We start from the raw sequence: 23261 nt of genomic DNA on the forward strand, positions 1-23261 counted from the left end.
TAGGGAGCTGCAAATTTTAAAACATTTGGCATTTGGGCTACCCTAATATACATGTTTGAATATGAAATAGAGTGTTTCATTTGTATTTTTCGGCCGTTGATGCCGTCTGATTGTGCCATTTACCTTGATCAAATTCCAAATTAAATTGAACGTTTGACAAACATCATCAGCGAATTTCGAGTACCAAATTATTAATTCGGACTTCCGAATACAAATTCAAGAAATTCCTTATTTGGATTTTGATGTGCTTCATTTGTTAAATGAAAAAAAGAAGACTCTTTGTGTTACTACTCTTTGATCCCATAATAAATTAAGCCGTTGCGAATCGCAACACACGACTTCTTCTTCTCTTTAAGTCGTTTGTGAACAGCACTACATAGCTTAACGTACAGAATGTGTTGGCATAGCATCAGTATTCTCAGAAAGTGACTTTAAAGTCTTATCTCATAACATCTCACACGAATCGCCCGCAATTCGTCTGTCGAACATAATAGCACACATTTTATTGTTTCACTGTGCGTCCGCTTTCGTTTTGCTTTGTTTTGTTTCCATCACACACATGTATTGTATTTTTCTTGAAACCCATGCATATTGAGCCGTTTATTTGTTTCACTTGAACGCAAAGTCATTTAAGTTAAACATTGTTGCATGTTATTGTCTGACAGTCTTTCCGATCGAAAGTCGTAAAACAAATTTTACGACCAAAAATATGAATATTTTTAAACAACTCAAAATACGGGAATTTAGCTATTTATAATAATTAATTATAGCTACGTAATAAATGCTTGACTCTGCTTCTTTGTAAATTTTGCCGACAATTCCAGTTTTTTTTTTTTTGAAATAAATTGAAAGACACCGTCGATCCCAGAACGAATGTGTATGATGAAGTAAATACACAAGAGAAAGAGAGAGAAAGAGAGAGAGAGAGAGAGAGAGAGAGAGAGAGAATTAAAGCGATCGGCTTGAACAATACTCGTACGGGTACTGAGTTTTAATCTACTCATATGAATTCACATTGATAGCGACTGCCCATTTGCCGCCAAAAATGATATGTGTGATTTCATATGTGACTCCAATACACAGTGAATGTATCCACACAATATTTATATTTCGTACTTATTTGTGTGTAACACTGTAACATAGTTTATCACTCACACCATTCGACTCACAACACACATTCTCATTTTAAACTGTTCGACTCTTTGGTATGAGAATAATTAAAAACACCTATTCGACCATTTCTACTGTTTTATGTTCTCCCACTACGTTTCGACATAATCAAATACAAAATAGAATGTTCTATGCAGTCTGGTTGTGTTACTTACCTCGAACAAATCCCAATTTTAATTACATGCACGTTTGTTGCTCATCATCACCTTTAAAGTGTCAAATTTGTAATCGAAACTCCCGATTCGGATTCAAATACTATTAATTCTTTTAACCCACCATAAGCTGAGTCGTCGCGAGTTGCAACACACGATCCCTTATTCAATTAAAGTATTACGACTTCCATGCAAAGAATATTTTGAATTAAAAAACCAAAAGTTTTGATGCAGTCTTTGCAATTTTATTCAGTTGTGTTTTTCCAAACTTAAAATGAGAATTTCATTTGAATTAATTCTATATTTTTTCAAATTTAAGGCGAAAAATAAACTATTTTGAAACATGAAATTACAAAATTAATTCAGTCAATTTTGTGGTTTTTTTTACCTAAAATTAGTTCTGCGCTTTTTCTCAATAAGGAATGGGAAACGTTTTATTTTACAAATCTATTTATAGATTGATTTTTTTTTTGCTATTCCTATGGATGAATTAAATCTATTCAACAATTGTTCATTGACCTGCATTTTTCAATTTTGTTTTCTTCATTTGTTCAGAGGTTCAAATTTGAATTCTTTTTAATTCATTGGTTGAATTGCGACCAGTTTGGCAAATCTGGCTAAAGTGGCTATAGTAAATCGTGGTCGATGGAATAACCAACACCTGATGAGTATCATAGACTGCCTGCAATACACTTGACAAGATCAGTTTTCGACCACACAATGGTCGTTCGTTTACATTTTTTGTTTCGCTTAACCACCAATCCATCGTTTGTCATCCAAAAAGCGTGGATTTGATTTTGCTTCTGGGCTTTTTCGGCAAGTTTCCATAATTGGAAAAAGAATGGCGTTAATTCAGGTTTGATGAAAAGGTTTTTGGGTAGCATACCATTTTTGGAGGCATTACGCCAAGCAATCAAAATTTTCCGTTTCATTTCCCATGTAGTCAGCCGTACATTGATAGCACTCGAACGGCAATAAATTTTTTCGACATCGTCCACTGTCACCTCCGGTAGTCCCATTGCTTCACAAATAAGTAAAAATGTTTCACATAATCCTTTTTGAATGTATTGATCCATTCCAGAAATGTGCAGATCACAGCTTAAGAGTCGTTGTTTTGCTAGTTGCTTTGTGCGTAAGACTTTTTCCGGCGCCGATTCAGGCTGTTTGGCGGGAACAGTTGGCGATAGTGGTGTCGAATCATATGTTGTGCATTCTTCCAATTTCTTTTTCGCTAATCGTTCCTTAAACGGCCAAAATGCATTGCGATCGTCGAATGTCGAATTTAGCATATTGTGCTTGTATAACACTAGCCCAGTGTTGAATATGACCCGAGTTCTAAGAAAGTGTCGTTCCAATCGGCCCATTAGACCATTCGAATGTTTCAGTTTATCAACCGTCAATTTATGAGCGGAAGCTTCGTGCTGTGCCGTTTCATCGATGCTGAATGCCAAAAATGGGCACACTGAGCACTTGAACTGGAACGTATCTTGTTCAAGATGTTGCATGAATGAGATTTCACTGATGTTTTTTGTGGTATTGCAATGGCCACACATGAACGCTTCTACTTGATCTGATGAACCGATTTCTTCGTGCGAATGGGTTTGGGATGATTGTACGCTTAGGAGCTGGTCTATTTCATTTTGTGTGAAACAGATTGGACTGCTTATGAGCATATAGTGCATTGGTTCATGTTGCGTTTTGAAATGCACAACCATTTCGCTTAACGAAAATATTTTGTGACACAGTGCACACTTTGACCTATTTTCTATGTCAACCACCATGAATATTTCCAAATGGTGTTGGTGTTTGTGGTGGTCGCTGAGGTTCGAAAACACATCAATTTTATCACAAAAAAAGCAGGCCGCCTTTTTAAATGCAACGAATCGAAATGGTTTCAAAATATGGCTACTCCTCCAGTGCTCGTAGACCTCGGCGAATGTTTCAACGTAGAAATTCGATTGATTGTGGCAATAGAAACATGCATACACAATGTTCTTGTTGATGTTTGCACTGGGTTCTGAAAGCAAGGGAAGAAGCACTCTTATTAGTTGTTGCAATACTGGACCCATCGAGTTGATGTGGCCAAACATTTTGAATACAGAAGTGTGTACGCTTGTAAATGAATGATTCGCTAGAAAATTAGAATAGGAAAAAAAGAAACAATAATTACTCAATTGGATTAAACTTACCATTCAACTGTGTTTCTTCGGTTATTTTTTGTCGCTTGACCGCCTCGTCCGGAAAATTGATCGGGTATTGCCTCTTCAGTGGCTGAGGCTCAATTGGTGGCACGGAAGAACCGATGTTTGCTTGTTTCGTTGATGGCAATTCATTACCTTTGTTCATTTGCATAGGGTCCGTTGGTACATCTTCCATCTTAACAACACACTCGTTCGCTTCAGTTGGATTCAAAGTCATTGTCTTACACGTACTGTCGAGCGGTTCTTGTTTGATATTTTCAGCATTTATATCGAGAGTGCTACTTGGAGTTGAATAAGGCATATCAATTGGAGACAGCATCGTTCCCATCATTGGAAGATTTGATGTACTTGGTGAACATATTGATCGTTCATCCAACAGACTAGAGTCTAACAATGGTCGATTGATGTTTTTTCCGGAGACCATGGGCTGAGTTGCTTCAGCTTCAGCTTCTGTTCCACCAGATGCCGAATAACTGGATGAAACTATTTCCACTGATTTATCATCTTCACTTGATATGGATTCAATTTTGATATCATTTTCAACGATCTCAATCTCTTCACTCGACATGTCCGACTCCAAATGGTCATCGCTTTCTGTGGCTTCACGATTAAACCCATCTTTTGTGGTACTTTTCACGTTCTCACAAACCTCTGAACCTCTTTGAATGTCGAAAAATTCCACCGTTTGTTCCAAGCTGAAAAAGACATGGAAATCAGCATTTAGTGAACTGTCTGCATCAGTTAAAAAAAAATCATCTCCCAATAAATGTACCCCAATTGCTAGCAAACACTTGAAAACAAATTGCATCAATCCGGTTGACAGAATTACTATGAATAGCGTTGGGATTTTTCTCAGTGGAAACGAGCACTTACCGATTGTTTACGCTCTTCACAAAATAGCTCCGAATCCGATCATCAAATTCTTGCCCAGACTGCAATAACAACTGGTTCATGTTCTCTAAAGCGGTTGATGTTAGGGCCTCGAAATCCGCAAGGTAATTATTTAGAACGGGTCGCCAATTAGATGACATTTTCGGATATTTCTTTTCTGTATCAAAAGCAAACGCGATTTTTTTCTACTTTTTCGTATCGAAAAATTTTTATTTTCAAAAGAAATCAGTATTTTTTCACTATTTTTCTGTGTTTTTTTCTTTCTTCTGTGGGAAATGTCACAATTTCGTCTTCAATACTCGGCACAATTCAACTCAATATGAACTTAAAGCATGTACAATTTGCGTTGACATTTGATATGCTCGCGGCGTCGATTCTGCTGACAATGCATTGTATTTTTTTTTCTGAAGAAAACAAAATTGGTTCATAATTCAATGTGTTGAAAAAATATTCAGCTCAATTGCAAATTAGTTCAGTTTGTTTAGTCTTTTTTCTTTATTCAATCACTTTCCCAAAAGGTCCACAAACAATATAAAACTATTTGATTAAATTACGAAGTAATCTGATTAAATCAATTTTAGCTAAATGTATTTGCCCACAATATTTGGAAAAATTAGGTATTTAAACACTCCGACACTTTTTCTTAATTATTGATCTCCACCCTGGTTCGCCTTTTCAAGTGCATGTCCCGCTAAACACTGATGCTACGTTTTGAATTACATCATGCTACATCGAAATGAACGAAACCCTCAGAACCGTATGTCAATGGAGAAACAACAAGAAATCAGCACGTATTCTTCATTGACATCTCTCTATGCTTCAAAAATTGTGTTCCGTACTGTTTGTCGACGATGTTTATGATATTTTATTCTCTCACTCATGCACACACACACCACTCAATGCAGTGACCATACGAGCTGTGTTGTTTTTACCGCTCATACAACGAGTATGTCTGTATCGTCTTTTGTAGATTTTCTCTCTCATTCTATTTTCCAACTAAATTTCACTTGTGTCGCCTGTAACACATTCGTCAAACACTGTTCTTTTGTGTATCGTTGCATGCTTATGGGCTCATCGTTTAGGTAAATATTTTCTTCCTTCTCTTTTGAGTGTGTTCGCTTTCGATTTCAATACTTTTGTTTCCTTCCCGTACACGGCTTTAGTCTTTTTGTTTAACCGGTATGCATATTCAGACGTCGCATTGTTTCATTCGATCGTGAGTCCATTTCAATTTTACAATGTTGCATGCAAAATCTCTGGCTTGCATTTCAAACGAAAGTCATAATTTATGATCGAAAAAATATGACTATGACTAATGAATTCAACTGGCTCTAGTTTCGTGAATGCACATTCATTTTTATCGTGAACATGACACACGCACAGATATGTTCTGTATTTGAAATAATTGATTAATTATGCATTAATGCATGATTCAAAAGACGATTGAAAGTCCGACCGCGAATCGCACTAACTTGGTACTGTTATCAGTTTTTTTTGACTCTGTTGTGGTGTGCGCTTTGATGTAATATACGCGTCGAAAGAAATTGTTATGTCAAACACAGATAACAGCTCCAATAATTACCATTGGGAATATTCACGCAAAATGTTAGTGGAATAGTCTCAGAATGAGAATTAGCGCGTTGAGAACAAGAGAAACATAGAGTCAAAGAACACATCAAAGACATGCTGCGAAAGAATGCTTGATTTGTAATTTGTTTTATTGTAGTCAGGTCCTTTTTTATTTTACTGGATGAAAATTCGTTCTTGAAAATACTGTTGCTGTCGAAACGCCCTGCAATGGACAAAGCAGAAAAAAAACAAATATGTTTATCATTCACACTCGTTGTACTCGGTATAAATTTTTTGCGGAAGTCATGTCGTTTTAAAAAATTTGATTTTTCATTGGATTTAGTTTTTTTTCCCCTTCAGACGTCAATGTGTTTACAGGTGGTTTGATTTTGCGTTGATCAAAATGAAACAACTTCAATTTTTGGGTTTTCAAAGTTTTTATTAACACCGGTTATTCTTTCTCTAAAAACCACATTGATTTACTCTTTACTGCGTAACTGTTTGTTCTTGTTGATCGTTCCGACTCAAGAAAAAAGTGTAAAGTTAAGTCTTCCCTGTGAAAAAATGAGCTCTTTTGACATTGGAAAGGAGAATGCCAAAAGCGACATGACCATCAAAAGCTTACACATCTTGCGACTGTGCAAAAATGATAAAAAAAAATTGCTTTAACTTTGGCTCTAAACCACCTTTCTTGCTCCCACCGCCACCTTTCATTGCTCTCATATCGCAGATTCAACATGGGCGCAAAATTGAAATTCGTTTTCCACGAAAAATTGCTCATTGTCACTGTTGTCGCTGTCAATTTAGTCATAACTTCAACGAATTTGTGTCCAAATGGCACCACGGAATTTTCGTATTTCCAACGATGAATGGTCCAGAAAAACCGAAGAGTAGTGAAAATGAGTTCAAAAACGCTTAATACTGAAATGCCAATAAAAAGTCCAAGAAGTCCGCCACAATACGACAAGAAATCAATCATGGTGTACACTTCAATTTCTTTTCTTTCCACTTGAACAAGTTTGTATGTAAAAAACAGGAGTACAGATTCTTTACTACAATAAGACCAAATGGTGTTTGAATGTTGAATGTTTATTGCATTCTTGGCCAAATTTTTATGATTCAAATCTTCACGCATTCACCGTTCATCGTTCAAAAAGTTTGGAACAGTTACAGTCTGTTGTTGTTTGATACGTGCTTTGTACTCGATCGATACACATGCCGGTAAACAATTGCATTCACTGTGGAATGCCACAACACTTTTATCTGTTAAAAGTTTCTTTGCTGCTGCTTTCAGACATACAACACTAGCCCCACCACAGATCTTTGTTTTGTTGTCTCCTAAAAAAGAATTAAAAATCATTAGATCATTCATTATACTCTCATGAATTGAATTTTACACTCATACGAATGCTATACGGCCGGATTGATAGAAACATTGCCGTTGGCTTGGCGAATAGCTCTGCAGCCCATCTGAAGTAACGGTCAGTTCGGGTACAATCCGGATGTGAGTGTCGTCAAGAACACTAGTTCGCAAGTGATCAGATCTCCGCAATATTTCACCAGGCATACTCAAAGATACATGAAATCCAAAATTGAACGGATTGCATAAATCCTGATAGTTTCGTTTGTCAATTTTTAAACCAATTTCAAGTGCAGCACTTCGCCCAGCATCAAACATATGAAATGGGTATCTTTCGTCATTGGATTCATTTTCATATCCATTTTTCAAGCTCCAATGCGACACTTGTGGATTGCTTTTTAGGGTTATTGCTCCAGGAGCCATTCTGAAATAATAAATTACTTTCATATAGTGCCATTCAATTTATGGAGTCAATTATCCACCATAATCTGATAATGATGATCAAAAAAATCCCATGAAAATACAAATCATAACATTTAAAGAGACACGTCAACCTTTCACTCTAATGTAGCACGCGATTGGTGAAATATCGGAGGCTATGAATGTTGCTATTGCCGCAGTACTCTTTGGAAAACAGGCAAACTACGCGAACGAACGGGGCGATCCAATTTTTCTAGAAATATACCGAGTTTTCAATTTGAAAATTATATTTAATATTGCTTCTTTTTGTCTATAGCTTCAAACTTGACAAAATAAATTTTTTCGATTTCGAAAGAACTCTACTATTTTTTATGTTCTAGCAGGTACGAAACGAATTGGTGCCTCATTCTTGTTTTATCACTCATTCTAATATTTTTTGCAACTTACTACAGCTTTCATTTGCTCTTCAGATTTTGCTTTAAAACTACTGAGTTGTTCCATTATCACCTTCGGTGTTGCTTCACCACGAATTTCTATTGGCCGTACTTTCAATTCAATCAATATCTTTCTAATTTTTCAGTTCAACTTTTATATTTAAAAAAAAACTACTCTGATATTCATAATCATTCATCCATGATTCTAACTTTCAAATATTCCGATGAAACACAACGAATAGCTCAAATCACAACGTAATTCATTTGTTCCATGTTTGCGGTTCCATTTCGGTTATTATTTTAAGTAAAAATCTAAATTATGCCATCACATAAAAACGCTTCTACAGTTAATGTATCATACCGTGTCATAATGGATTTTTCACGTATAGTAATGCGCTTATTTAATGACTGACATAGTACGTTAATGCATTTAATTATTAACTCTCTTTTTTATAACTTATCAAAAATTCTTCTGGAATTCCAATGAATTGAGCGACCTTCTTTTTCAAGCAAATACGAAATAAATTGGTACCATAATCATAATGTTTTAATTGCCTCCAAAACTTATCTGTGTTCGGCTAACTTTGATGATGTAAATATGTGTTGCTTACCTCAAACTACTCAATTAGTTTTAGACAGACATTCCGTTTGGCTGAATATTGAGCTGAGCTATTTTCAAATAGCTGGCTGTTTGGTACATTTTGATTTTGTGACGAGCGAGCCATTCAAATTCATGTGGATAATTGAATTTGTGACACCTTTTTCAATCCTTTTCACGAATTTTTTGTATCATAAATTCAACATTCCACATGAATTTGCATGGCTCACTCGTCACAAAATCAAAATGAACCAAACAGCCAGCTATTTGAAAATATCTCAGCTCAATATGCAGCCAAATGGAATGTCTGGTTTTAGATTGACATTGAAAAATTCTATTACATCTTCAAATCACAAGGTAACAAGAGAGCTCTCTAAGTCAAGACGTTATCTTACTTTTTTTTTTTCTTCAATCAGCTGATACACTTTTTTATGTCTGATAGAAAATAGAAAACGATTTACGCAGTGGCTCTCCAGAGAATATTTTCAAAGAATACAATTTCAATAAATTTTTATTCAATTCTTTATTTTCAAAGTTCTCAGAACCTTTTTCTTCTTGCATAACTTTTGCTCGTTTATTCGGTTTAATGTTTTATTCAAAATTATTCAAAATACCATTTAATGGAACCGTACTTAAATGGCTATTTCAGTCACAATTGCATAAAATTTGAGTCGATTCAAATGTTCAACATAGAAAACTATTTGATACTTTCAATGAAGTTCATCAGGTCCACTTCCGACCATACAATGGTCGTTCTACTATTGTATTTAACTCTGAGTCCATCGACTGTAATCCAAAAAGAGTGAATTTGATGATTGTTCCTGGCTTTTTCGGCCAATTCCCAAAGTGACACAAAAAATGGTGTCAGTTCCGATTTCATGGATATTTTATCGGGCATGATTTCGGATTGCATCGAATTAAGCGATTTTAAATTAAATAATTTAACTCTTTCGGGAATATTACGCCAAGCATCTAAGATTTTTCTTTTCAATTCGCAATCAACCAGTTTCACAATGACAGCCATTGAGCGTCGATAAATCTGTTTGACATCGTTCTCCATTGAAACGTCCATCACACCAATTGCTCGGCATAAATGCTGAAATATTTCCTGTAATTCCGCGTCTTTAGCTCGTTCGAGTCCACCGATGCGTAGATTGTTGTATTTAGCTTGTTGTTTCTTCAGCTCCTTACTACGCGATTCATCGGTTGGGGTTTCCATCAGTTTCTTTTTCGCCAATTGCTCTCTGAACGGCCAAAATGCATTGCGATCGTCGAATATCGAATTTAGCATATTGTGCTTGTATAGCACTAGCCCATTATTGAATATGATCCGAGTTCTCAGAAAGTGTCGTTCCAAACGTTTCCTAAGACCATTCAATTGTTTCGATGTGTCAATGGGCAATTTATGAGCAGAAAGCTCATGTTGTGCCGTCTCTCGAACGCTGTTTCCCGAAAAAGAACACGCTGAGCACATGAATTGGAACTCATCCTGTTCGATGTGTTGCATGAACGAGATTTCGCTTATGTTTTTGGTAACTTGACATGTCCACAGATGAAGGCTTCAATCTGACCTGGTGCATCGATCAATTTGGATGAATTTATGCTCAAGAGCTGATCTATTTCACTTTGCGTGAAACAAACTGGACTGCTAATGTGCATGTAATGCGATGGACGATGTTGCGTTTTGAAATGCACCACCATTTCTGAAGCCGACAAAATCTTGTGGCACAGCCCACACTTCGATTTGTTTTCTCTGTCGACCACAACGAATACTTCAGTATTGTGATTGTGTTTGTGGTGTCCTTGTAGATTTGAAAACACATCAACTTGGTCGCAATAGAAACAAGTGGCCATTCGAACTGCAACGAATCGCAATGGCAGCTCAGCGTGGCTATTTTTCCAATGACTGTACACCTCAGCGAATTTTTTCACGTAAAAACACGGTTGATTGTGACAGTAGAAACAGGCAAACACGATGCTTGGACACGGTTCTGAAATCAGGAGAGGACAATCAGATGAGAAAAAAAAATTAGTTTATGGTGTCAAAATTGAGGAAATTGACGAATAGTCACCGAGACAACCTTACCATTCATTTGCAACACTTCAGTTGTTTTCTGTCGTTTGGTCAATTCATTTTCAACACTCATTGTGGGTTGTCTCTTTAGTAGCTGAGGTTCGACCGGCATAGAATGTTCAACCTGTGGCCCACTGCTGGATCGACTTGTTGACGGTAATTTGCTTCTGTTTGTCTTCATCACCGTCGTCGAATTCGATCGTACTTTCTCCACCTCGATACCACCGAGGTCTTTTTGTGCTTTCTCAAAAATCATTGCTTTGCAAGGCACTGCTTGAGGCTCTTGTTTGATATCCACTGCATTTATATCAGGAGTGCTACTTGGAGTTGAATCCGGCGTATCAATTGGAGACAACGTCGGTGCCATCATTGGTATATTCGATGTGCTCGGCGAACACATCGATCGTCGATCCGAGACACTTGAATCCAACGATGAACGATATACATTCCTCTCGTAGGTCATTTGCAGCGTTGTTTCGATTTCAACTTCACTTATTGGCGAATAGCTGGATGAAACATTTTCCACTTTTTCATCATCATCACTCGATATGGTTTCAAATTTAATCTCCTTTTCGATGATCTCAACCCCTTCGCTCGATACATCCGAGTCCACTTGTTCAATGCTTTCTTCGACTTTACACTTTGACTCAATTTTTATGGTACATTTCGCATTCTTGTCAGCTTGCGAACTGATTTGAATGTCAAAAAAGTCCAACGTTTGCTCTAATCTGTGGAATAAATGCATGGTGATTAGTCATTTAGGAAGAAAAAAAAATCGAAAATATTGTAAATCTCGATTGAGACTCTAAACTAGGCAAAATGTTCCAATTTGCTACTAATATTTGCTTGGAAAATGAAGTTGAACAAAGAGAAGTACTTAAAGCAAAGAGAACAACTGGATAGAAAAAATGCAGTAAATTAACAGAAAACATCAGAATTGTATTTACCGACTGTTCACACTCTTTGCAAAATAACCCTTAATTTTGTCATCGAATTTTTGTCCAGATTGTGTCAACAGCTCGTTTATATTTTCTAAAGCAGTCGTCGTTTGAACCTCGAAATTTGCGAGGTATTTATTTAGCACGGGTCGCCAATTTGACGACATTTTTTCCCAAAGGTTTTTTCCTCAAATGTTTTTAACTCAAACCACACGAATCGAGTGGCAACGATTTATCGTTCAATTTGTCCGTTCTACGTAAAAAAAACTGAAGTTTATATTGAAGCCAGTCTCTTCTTCTTTTCCGTTCTTTCCCGTTCTTGAAAGAATAGCTCGGTTTTTTGTTCGCTACACGACACTCTATTCGATATCATTTCACTCAATGAACTAAGCAAAAAGAGCGTTTTGGCTGAATGTTTTATACGGTAATGCCAACCATATTTAGTTACGGCACAAATCGTGTTGACGGCAAAACTAAAATATTTTTATGAAGCAACGCTCTACACGGTATGGCAATTTGCAAAAAAAAAGACCGAAAGTAATATCAAGCTTTTTGTGAATGATAATTTTCTAACCAAAATAAACGATAGTATGAAATCGAATGAAAAATCTAAATATTTTAATAAGTGCTTAAAACTTGTTGTTCACATTTTTCTCTAATACGTTTTTATCATGCGCTAAAAAAATGCCTCACATAAATCGTGTGCATTGTCAGCCGAATGCTAACACAGTGACAGCAATTATATCGTGTTACATTTGCACATGAAATTAATAAGAACCAACAGAACTATTTAATATGCACACAATTGAATGTTTTTTTTTCGGATTGAGTTTTTGGTGATATTTGTGGTTCCTTCTCTCGCTCACTCATTTGTAGTTTAATTGACAAACAGTTCCTCTGTAAAGAATAATACAGTGAGCATACGAAGTACACAATGTGTACATTTGTTGCTGTTGATTTTTATCTCACTCCATACCACCGTCCAAAATTCACTCACATCGCCCGCAACACGTTCATCGAACACACTCCGTTTACTTATCGTTAGTGACTTATCAACTCATCGATTGGCGCGTATTTTTTTCCTTTTCTTTTCACTGCGTTCGCTCTTGTTGTTACGTCTCTCTTTCGCTCAAAGTGTCGTACAAATGTACTCGTTCCCGCTTTTTTTCTCATTCCGAAAAGGCATGCATATTCAGCTGGCACATTGTTTTAATCGACCGCTATTTCTATTCGTTTTATTGTTGTATCCATGGCGCTTACGCACATGATTTGCTTTCAAAACAAGCGACGGTGATATTATTTTCAAAATGTTTGAGTTTGTATGAAACATTTTTGTATGTGGTCGTACTACAGCGCTGCAACACGTTCATATGATGCTTAGTACAGCGTGTTTGTACTGTGTTTTGAATAATGTCAAAGAGAGCGTCGATATTGAATCGAATTCGGGTAATGTCAAACAAACAATCGAAAGAAATTCATAAGTCCATTTTTCAGAGAGTCCATTTTCATTTATCTGCTGTAACAGCAGTGCTGGCGATGTTGTTCAAGAAAAGTTCCAAAAGGGCGAGAAAGACATAGCGAGAGAGAGAGAGAGAGAGAGAGAGAGATAGACCGGCACATAGAGAGAGAAAAAAAGTATGTCATCTACATTTATTCATTCGCTATATCTGCTTTAATTATGCGAGAAAAGAGCGGACATATTGGAGCTGTGTGTTTGTCATTTTAGCACCAATACATAGGCCACATTAATTTCCATACTAACAAATTCGACGAGAGAAATGGCAAAAACATTGCCATGTTCATTCTATGGTCTAAAAAAATCGCATTGGACAACCATTGATTGGAAAAAATATGCGGAGCAAAACTGACGCCGTGACCACTACACACACGTACATACATTTACAATGGGACGGCAATCTCGTACCAACATCCGTTGCAATGTTTTTTCTCCATAACACGTTCTTTTTTAATGAGCCCTTGGTAGTTAGTATGTTGGTACCCAAGTTGGTACAGGAAACACGTTTCAGTTTTGTTACAATTGGCCGACATTTTTCATTCAAAACACAACTCACAATCTTTATGTGAGAAAAAGTGATTCCAAATTTTAGTTCGGAACATATTTTAAGATCAAAGTTCAAAAAATTCAAATCAAATTCAGAAATTTGCAATAGTTTTGCGGGTAAAAATATAAAAGCAGTGCTATTTCTCACAAAAACTATACCGAAATGTGTGAGAAATCTGTGAATATTCTAATCAAGAACGAAACTTGTTGAATTCTCATATAAAATTTCATTCAATTCCTGTTGAAAAATAAAATTCTCGATAATTTATGAACGGAGCTACGAAAATTTTTGCTTTGATTCGTGTGAAAATTGCAAAACATCGTAAATTATTTCAAAAATCATATTTCTCCGAATTGTGTGCCTAAAATCAGAAAAAGTGTGAATTCAATGAAAAAATGATTATTTTCATCGCAAATATCACAAGATGTTTCCAGGCAAAAAGGCAAAATTGTGCAAAAAATTGAACATTGAGACACGGAATTAAATTTCAATTGAAGAAAAGTGCGAAATAAAAATGATTGCAAGTAGAAAATTGATGCCAGCGATCACTCCGATGACCACATCAAATCCAAAGCGGCGTTTGATCAAAGTAGTTCAACAATATGAAATTGAAGGAATGAGAAAAGTTCAGTGGTCGACCAAAATGTTCGAATTGATGTCAATAAATCAAAGAAGAGAGTGACGAAAGGGAATTACTTGAAGTCGAGTTAGTTTTCATTTGAAACCATGGCTCTGCCACAGTAAGATTTCATTATTCACTTTCAAAAATTCGACTCTGAAAAATATCTGAATTGTTCAAACACAAAAATTGTGCAACAGTGAAATTAACGACTTTTCCATTCGATTTCGGCCGAAAGCCCGAAAAACATCGATGTCACTGCTTCGGAATGTCAAAGAACATCGCTTGCGCTGTCACCTTTAAAATGAATACACCTTATCGATGTGTGCGTGAGGGTGAATGATAGGCGGTGAACGCGCGAGCTCCATTCGATTAGCAGCAGCAGCAGTATCAGCATCATTGCAAGTCAGTCAGCCGTCGAGGAGCGTTCGCAATTTATATCGACCAATTTGTTTTGTCTGTGATTCGTGTATCATACGAGTGTTTAATATTTGTATAAATTCTAATCGAAAATCGGTGATTTAAATCCAAATAAATTAGAATCATTTGTCTAAATAAAAAAGTGTTAAAATTTTGTGAAGGTCGATATACATTTTGGTAAGTGTTTATACATTGCAGTCATTGGCAACAGTGAATGTTACATTTTTTTCCTTTGATTCAATGATAATTTTTGTTTGTTGCGATCAAAATTTCATGTTATTTTGAAGTACATTACATTTTTTTCATGTTTATTGCGCATTTTTCTTCAAATTCATACTTTTAAAGGCAATTTTCCGAAAAATTCATAATTTTCTCATTGAATTTCACAACTCCATGCAATCTGTCAATGACTTGACACTCACGTGCGCAAATCCTTGTTGTATCATGTTTTGTTCCACCGACTCGTTGTTGTTGGTGTAACTCAGCCGAAACACACGAAGATTCCATCTCGAGCGATATTCACTGTTATGTTTGTTTTGCACCTTTCGCTCATTCTTCCATTCGAACAACGACAGCCGCTCTCTTCCTCAAAAACACAATGGAGTGAGTTTTTCAGTGATTTTTGTGTGGATTTCGATTGAGTTGATACACTCATCATGTTTATGCTTCGTTGCATTGTTTGCCATTGTACACGAGCTACTGCAGCCGAGAGCTAAGTCACACGCATCGAAAACGGTAAATTCCACCATTTTGTTGCTGTGGATGTTAATATGTGCGATTGATTCTGTTCCAAGTGATACAATTCCTTGAAATTTGTTCATGCATTTGTTGAGCTGGATTTATTTCACATTGGTTTAACTGAGGGTTTAACACAATGATATCATCTGTTTCGAAGGGAATTTCCATGAAAACTGCTGTCTTTACACATTTTTGCTTCACATTTCCTTGTTTAATTTTTGTCATATTTGCTTTGAGTTGCACAAATCAAGTGGCTGTGTCAGCATCAAAATGGACACGAGAGTTTGTTATTATCTGAAATTCTACTTCAGGATGTTTGATCGACCGATTTTTCAATTTTTTGCCGATTATTCAAATTGGCTTCGATCTTTTTGTTCTTTCTTCCTTTATTTCCTTACAATAAAGTACTTTATAAATCTTACAATAAAATTTATTTATGTTCCGTGTTTTTCCGACTTCTCTGATCAATGTTTGCCCTTTGTTGAGATCAATCCTTGAAAAACTATTCGAATGTTCACTATAAAATGCTACAAAAAATTTCCCATCGATTTCCCGCAGCGAAAATGGCCAAAAAACGAAAGATGTATAAGGGGCAGCAAGACATCGGTCCAAAAGGCCAGCTTCTCAGTGGCGGTGCAGTTCCTGGTACTGCTGGTGCTACTGGCCAGTCAACGGACGAAAACGATGAAGAAGCAATGGTCGTGGCCGAAACGTATGCAGAATATTGGCCAGCCAAGTTGGATTTCGGCAAAGCGCATCCGGACCCCGTGGTTGAAACGGCCTCTCTCTCATCAGTCGCTCCAACCGACATCACATACAAACTCGCGATCCCAGACAAAACCATCGAAGAAGGAAAATTGAGTGCATTACAATTGGAATCAATTATTTACGCATCTCAAGCACATGCTCAACTGTTACCAGATGAATCACGAGCTGGATTCTTGATCGGTAAGCGAAATCATCTGCAGAATTCAATTCAAATGTTCAAATCTTGAGATCAATTGATGATTTAAAATTGAAAGAGTTCTGTATCCCATTCTAATTGATTGATAATCTCTGTTTGATCTGTCTCATTTTCGAATGTTCATCGAAAATCGTTTTATTTGATGAATTTCAGGTGATGGTGCTGGGGTTGGCAAAGGCCGAACGGTAGCCGGCATTATTTTTGAAAGCTTTCAACTTGGTCGAAAGAAGGCCATTTGGGTATCAGTTTCAGCTGATTTGGTGGAAGATTCGAAGCGTGATTTGCGAGACATTGGTGCTGGCTTCATTCATGTCAATAATTTGAGCAAGGTAAATGAAAAATCGATTTTTTTCTGTTCAAAATTGAATTGGTAATATGATTTGTTTCTTGGCCTTGAGTCGGCATGTGAAATAAATGGAAAATGAATAAAAATATTGGCCGTTCGTTCAAATTTTAGTCAGAAATCGAATTGCTCTCGATTTCCATTGAAATGGTTCGGTTTCTTTCCCAACTCACTTGCACTCATCTCTTGTTTTTTATTTCAGCTTAAATATGACAACATCAATTCGAAGGCAAATGGTTACATCAAAGAGGGTGTAATTTTCAGTACATACTCATCATTGATTGCTGTTCAATCTGGAAAAAAGAAGAAGAGTCGTTTGGATCAACTGGTGCAATGGTTTGGCGACAATTTTGATGGTGTCATCATTTTCGATGAATGTCACAAAGCCAAGCACTTGGTCAACAAAAATGGCAAAAGTGGCACAAAAACCGGCATAGCGGTCGAAGAGCTGCAGGCAAAGCTTCCGAATGCCCGTGTTGTTTATGCATCGGCCACAGGTATGTTTGATTCGAACAACAGCCAGAAGTTTTTACATTTTTCATGCATCATGCATAATTCCGATGGATTCGTTGCAAAATATACAGTTTTAAATGGAAAAATTGTTTTCTCAATTGTTTCACATACACAAACTAGTTTAAATCGAAATCCTTGTTCCATTTTTCATCAAATCAACAGCTTTGTTCTGCATTTAGAATCGATCATTTTGTTAAAGTTCTTAAAATGAGATTCATTAAATTTCAAGGGAAAATGATTGAATTCAGTCTCTTAAGTGAATCTTTTTTAAAGAATAAAGAGAAAATTATAAATTTCCCCAAAGAACCATTTTAGCGAATTGATTGAAATTTTCGTTTAATTCGGTAGGAGCTTCTGAGCCGCGCAACATGGCCTACATGGTTCGACTAGGTCTATGGGGACAAGGAACGCCGTTCACAAACTTTGGCGAGTTTCTCACAGCGGTCGAAAAACGGTAAGAAATGGCAACAATTCAATTTTTTTCATGGAAGCAGTTCATTAGTTTTGAAGAACATTCAGCGTTAAAGCTAACGAATTGAATAACATTCTGAGAGGGACTTTGATTGTTTCAAGTTTTGAATAGAATTTTCTTGTTTGAGATTTCAGATTTTTTTTCTCTTTAATTTGCTTGTTAAAACGTTCAAGTTGAACGAGATTCTACCTAACTTTGTGAGATTAATTTAATCAATTGTTTTTCATTGCTTTCAGTGGCGTAGGTGCAATGGAAGTGGTAGCCATGGACATGAAATTGCGTGGCATGTACATCGCTCGGCAGCTCAGCTTCCAAGGCGTCACATTCCAAATCGAAGAGGTTCCATTCGACGAAGAATCGGAGCAAGTGTACAACGATTCAGTGGATTTGGTGAGTTTTTTTCTGGTCTTTTCTTTTGGTCACATTCAAAATGAGCATGACAGTTGGCACTTCGGTCAATTTTCATCTCATTCCATACCATTTTTGTCAACATGAAAAATTTGCCGTAATAAAAGTAGCGCATATTACAGCGGCGCTGTAACAGCGCTGAAGAGGTCAAGAGTCTTGATTTGTCTTCCGAGAAAAAAACCATGAAATTCTTTTTAACATTCAAAATCCAACATTTTTATGTTCAAGTTAATTTATTTATTGCATTTCAAATTTCGATTTTCTTTTTACTACAACAATTTTCATTTCTCTTTACGAAAACTCACAATTTTCAGTGGATGGAAGCGTACAACAATATGAAAGAAGCGATTGAATTGATGAAACCGGAAAAAACTGGTCCGCTATGGGGTCAGTTCTGGGGTGCGCACCAGCGATTCTTCAAGTACTTATGCATTGCATCAAAAGTCAAATATGCAGTGAAAGCCGCTCAAGATGCGGTCCAAGATGGCAAATGTGTAGTGATCGGACTTCAGTCGACGGGTGAAGCTCGTACTCTTGAAGAGCTCGACATGCGAGGTGGCGAAATAAAAACTTTTGTATCAACAGCCAAGTGAGTATATATTTCGTTCGCACTTCTTTCTGTGCAATTCCATTTTTCTTTGATTTTCCAACTTGTTCATCATCGCAATTTCACTCCACCTAATCGAATCGATACTGTCTGTTTTCAATAGAGCAGTTTTCAAGTCAATGATCCAAAAACAGTTGCCGGCTCCACGTCTGCTGATGAAAAAGCAAACGAAGGCGTCTGAGCCATCGAAGCCATTGCCTTCGAAGCGTAAGCGTTCAAGCACTTTGAAATCACGCGCATCAGTCCAGAAGCGACCACGCGAGGTAAATGGTGTTATCGATCTTGACTCAGACTCGGAAACGGAAATTGATGAACCAGAAGACGCATCAGATGAGAGCGACTTCTCAGGTAAGCACATTTTGAAACAGAACGGAACTGTTGTCAAGATATTTACTTCGAATATAGTTTTGCATCGCTCAGCGCTTGAATCTTACATAAAATGTTCACATTTCATTCCATTTGCAAGAACATTTGCCAATGTGTCAATTTTTCATTTTTCTATTGTTTCCGTTCATTTCTATTCTTTCTTTGTTTGTGAAGACAATGAAAATGATTCAGACGACAGTGAAAAGACCATTTTATTCGATCGCAGCGACACGGTTTTGAGCGATTTAGATGATTTTTTGGACGACGATTCCGATGATGGCTTCAATTTTAAGAAGAGCAAGAGGCAAAAGAAAGGCAAGGATGCGAATGAAAATGTTGACCCAAAGGAAGTGGAAACAAGTCCAGAGGACGAGGAAAAGAAACGGTTGAATGGCAAGCGAGCAGCTCAACTGAAAATGGATCTTCTCGATAAAATCGAAAAGCTCGGCGAACGTTTACCCACAAACACGTAAGTTGGATAACATTTTATTTTGAATCGATTCAATTTTTCGAAAAATCATGCAAGTCATTCGCTCTTCATGTTGCTTAACGTGTCATTAGTTTAGAAGAAATTCATTTTTTTCCTGCCAAATTTTAGCTTACAGTATTATTGAAAAAATTTCAGTTGCGTTAAGATTTTCTTCATTTTTCAACTTCTATCATTCTATTTGCTAAGAGTAAATTCCTGCCCTCTTCTCATTTTCTGACACTTTTCATGAATCCTCTCTCATGATTTTCCTCAACAGATTGGACAATCTGATCGATTTACTCGGCGGAACCAACAAAGTGGCCGAATTGACCGGCCGCAAAGGTCGTGTAGTGAAAACGGCAAAAGGTGTTCGATATGAATCACGTGGAGAGGACGATGTGTCTCTAGATAAACTGAACCTGGTCGAAAAGGATCGTTTCATGAATGGTGAAAAATTGATCGCAATCATCTCCGAAGCTGCATCGAACGGAATTTCGTTGCAAAGTGATCGTCGAGCAATAAATACGCGGCGTCGTGTACACATCACGCTCGAATTACCATGGTCGGCTGATCGAGCCATTCAACAATTTGGTCGTACACACCGTGCAAATCAAGTCAGTCCACCAGAGTATGTATCAACGCTTACATCCCGGTCGAGATTTACATTTTATTTGCAACCTTTTAGCTTCGGCTATTGAATAAATTCCAATTCTGCAATGATTTTTTTCATTTTTCAAGACCTTTCATTCCGAATCTTCTTTCTCATTTAAAAACATTTTTTCCATCAACTTTTTTCAAACCAAGGTACATTTTCCTCATCTCGGACCTGGCTGGTGAGCGCCGCTTTGCGGCATCGGTCGCAAAACGACTCGAAAGTCTGGGCGCATTGACACACGGCGATCGACGTGCCACAGCCGACACTCGTGATTTATCCCAGTTCAATGTCGAGAATAAGTATGGTAAAGCAGCTCTACGCACCGTTTATAAGACCATTAACGGTCATAGTGATGACACATCACTTGCACAGCCAGATGACTATAAAGGTGACTTCTTTGGTGATTTGTCAAATGCATTGGCTGGCGTTGGCTTGCTCGAAGACATCGAAGGCTCGTCAAAAATGCGGCGTATGAAGGACAGTGACAAAGGAGATATTGCGAAATTCTTGAATCGCATTCTGGGCTTGCGCGTCAAGCTACAAAATCAGCTTTTCAAATACTTCACCGATACCATGGAATTTAAGATCGAAGAGGCCAAAAAAGCCGGCGAATATGACATGGGCATCATGGGTAAGTGTCTATTTTTTCTGGTCTCATTCTTTTTTCAATTGAGAAAGGAAATTGATTCGAATGATTTTTCGTATACGCAACAAATACATTGTTAACATAGCACATACCTTGTTGCACATACCACCACATTTGAGTTGACCCTAAAAAATTGCTAAAGTCGCAATTTTTTCTTTTCCTCTTTTTGCTACTTGTCGCAGACATGGGAAATACCGATAACGTGAAGGTGCTCGACACAAAGGTATTTCATCGCAAACACGCCACTGGTGTCGCACCGATCGAGCTATATACCGTTGAAATTGACCGAGGTATCACGTACGATGAGGCCGTAAAAAAGTTAGTATTATAGCGAAATTTTTAAAGCGTAATCTCTCTCAACTGTTTCTTTGTATTGGAAATAAAATTGTTTGTGTGAGATGATCTTGACATCCAATTTATCCATTCCATTCAATCCAAATAATTCATTTGACGAAAAGTTGCCCCCCTTCCAATTAGAAAGATTCGTTTCTAATCCGCCACTTGGTTTTCTTCTAGATGCGCCGAATCGACAGACAACAATGAAGGTTTCTACATGCAAACCATGGGCTCACGCCAACTCGCAATGATTGCGATGTATTCCAAAAGCCAAAAAGCGGCCCGTGGTGCAATGCAAGTTTACCGGCCGAATGTTGGCATGTGCACACCCCTTGTGAGTTTGACTGACATGAAGAGCAAGCACAACAAAGTGACCCCGAATCAAGCCGAAAAGTATTGGAACCATCAATACAATGCGTCGGAAAAGATGTGCGTGCACATGTACTGGTATGGAACATGCAAAAACAGCACAGCAGGCTTTTTATGTGACGTAAGTTTCTAACCGTTTTGACTTTATTTTAAAGAAGAAAGAACAAGCAATTGAAAAAAAATTGATTTGTTTCCAAGTGTTGCGAAAAATTTTCTTTCTATTAAAATTTGGTTTTATTCCACTTATTCAGTGAAAAATATTATTTTACCACAAATGCTTCTTTTATATCTGTTGAACAAACCCAAATTTTCTAACATGTTCTTTTTTCTCTTCGCGCTAGATTGGTTTGCGTAAACGTGAATATTACCTGATCGCTGGGTCAATTTTTGCGGTTTGGCAACGCATCGAACACCAAATCAAAGCAAAATCACGAGCCTCCGTGACGCCAAAATTGCAAGTAGTCCGCATGAAAACGGCTGGTGGGCGAAAGATCGTTGGTATTTTGGTGCCAAAAACTGTGGTGAGTCACATCATCGATGACCTTGAAACAGACTCAGTTCCAGCTCCATCCAGCTCTCCCAACGATCAAATCGATTTGGTTCTAACCGACGAAGAAAGCGACTCACTCGATGAATAATTGATTTATTCCCATCATTTCATTTCCAACGACACATTTGTTTACGTAGTGTTTTTAAACATTGAATCAATCACACAATCGAATTGCATTTTTTTTCATATTATCATTGAATTTTCCATTTATTTTTTCATCTTTTTTCATAATACTTACTCATTCTTTTGTAAGAGAAACGTTCAAATTAGTGAAAAATATTGAAGATTAAGTTAGATATTGAACATTAACGACTGAATTTGTAGAAGAAATGCCTTATTTTGAAAGAAATCTCCAATTGTGAGGAAAAAAACAAACGTCTAACTATGACAGAATTATTAACGAACCATCGTTTTTGAACCCGACAAAACTGGATAAATAAAAAGATTTTGAAGTTGAAAATTCGGCAGTGTTTTTAAGTAGAATTTAATTTGAATTAAGACTAATGAGGTCATTTTCAATTTCGATTTTTCTATTCAAAGGTTTTGTGTTTAAGGAACTTCGCATTGGTAAGGCAATAGTTTTTTTTCTCATTATTTTCGATCTGTCAGAATGATAATGCAATTGTTTTTGGAGAAATGTCAATGTTTATTCATCTTTTTTTTGGCGTGGCAAAAACTGAAGGATAAATTCGTTTCATTCACTTCTTATTTTCTATCGGCATCAGTATTAACTTCAGAATTGTACGTAGAACAATCCCACAGGAGATCTATTTCTATATTGTGTGGTTGATAACGTAGATGTTAATTTTTTTTTTAGCGAAATGTCACTCAAGTGAGCAACAATTGTTGCTTATCATCATTACTCAAGCCTTTTCTATGTAAGAGTTTTAGCAAAACTGTTTTGATAACGAAGAAT

The 23261-nt window shown here is 36.9% G+C and overlaps 3 protein-coding genes across 7 annotated transcripts; 1 reads left to right on the forward strand and 2 right to left on the reverse strand.

The window, feature by feature from the left end:
* Nucleotides 1–1545: 1545 nt before the first annotated feature.
* On the reverse strand, nt 1546–5235 carry LOC129569861 (uncharacterized). 3 transcript variants are annotated; one of them, XM_055449051.1, is made up of 4 exons: nt 4397–5235; nt 3512–4218; nt 2209–3339; nt 1546–2130 (listed from the first exon to the last, which is right to left on the reverse strand). In XM_055449051.1, exons 1-4 carry the CDS (start codon nt 4552–4554, stop codon nt 1994–1996), a joined length of 2133 nt encoding a protein of 710 aa, XP_055305026.1. In that variant the 5' UTR covers nt 4555–5235; the 3' UTR covers nt 1546–1993. The 3 variants fall into 3 exon arrangements, with proteins under 3 accessions (XP_055305026.1, XP_055305025.1, XP_055305027.1); XM_055449050.1 differs by having other exon boundaries at nt 1546–3339; nt 4397–4818; nt 5014–5196; XM_055449052.1 differs by having other exon boundaries at nt 1546–2125; nt 4397–5196.
* Nucleotides 5236–9299: 4064 nt separating this feature from the next.
* Nucleotides 9300–13261, reverse strand: LOC129569863 (uncharacterized). 3 transcript variants are annotated; one of them, XM_055449055.1, is made up of 4 exons: nt 12805–13202; nt 11817–12704; nt 10882–11597; nt 9300–10786 (listed from the first exon to the last, which is right to left on the reverse strand). In XM_055449055.1, the coding sequence occupies exons 2-4, from the start codon at nt 11972–11974 to the stop codon at nt 10317–10319; spliced, it is 1344 nt and encodes a 447-aa protein (XP_055305030.1). In that variant the 5' UTR covers nt 11975–12704; nt 12805–13202; the 3' UTR covers nt 9300–10316. The 3 variants fall into 3 exon arrangements, with proteins under 3 accessions (XP_055305030.1, XP_055305031.1, XP_055305029.1); XM_055449056.1 differs by having other exon boundaries at nt 11817–12306; nt 12674–12827; XM_055449054.1 differs by having other exon boundaries at nt 11817–13261.
* LOC129569862 (protein strawberry notch-like) lies at nt 13142–22805 on the forward strand. The gene is made up of 14 exons (XM_055449053.1): nt 13142–15086; nt 16206–16595; nt 16765–16940; nt 17157–17451; nt 17816–17921; nt 18176–18329; nt 18662–18936; nt 19058–19302; nt 19495–19789; nt 20067–20417; nt 20594–21075; nt 21273–21408; nt 21607–21916; nt 22137–22805. The coding sequence occupies exons 2-14, from the start codon at nt 16211–16213 to the stop codon at nt 22431–22433; spliced, it is 3507 nt and encodes a 1168-aa protein (XP_055305028.1). The 5' UTR covers nt 13142–15086; nt 16206–16210; the 3' UTR covers nt 22434–22805.
* Nucleotides 22806–23261: the final 456 nt, after the last annotated feature.

The sequence above is a fragment of the Sitodiplosis mosellana genome, unplaced genomic scaffold (assembly GCF_009176505.1).
Source record: "Sitodiplosis mosellana isolate CC-2019 unplaced genomic scaffold, AAFC_SMos_1.0 Smas_scaffold_46, whole genome shotgun sequence".
Lineage (NCBI taxonomy): Eukaryota > Metazoa > Arthropoda > Insecta > Diptera > Cecidomyiidae > Sitodiplosis > Sitodiplosis mosellana.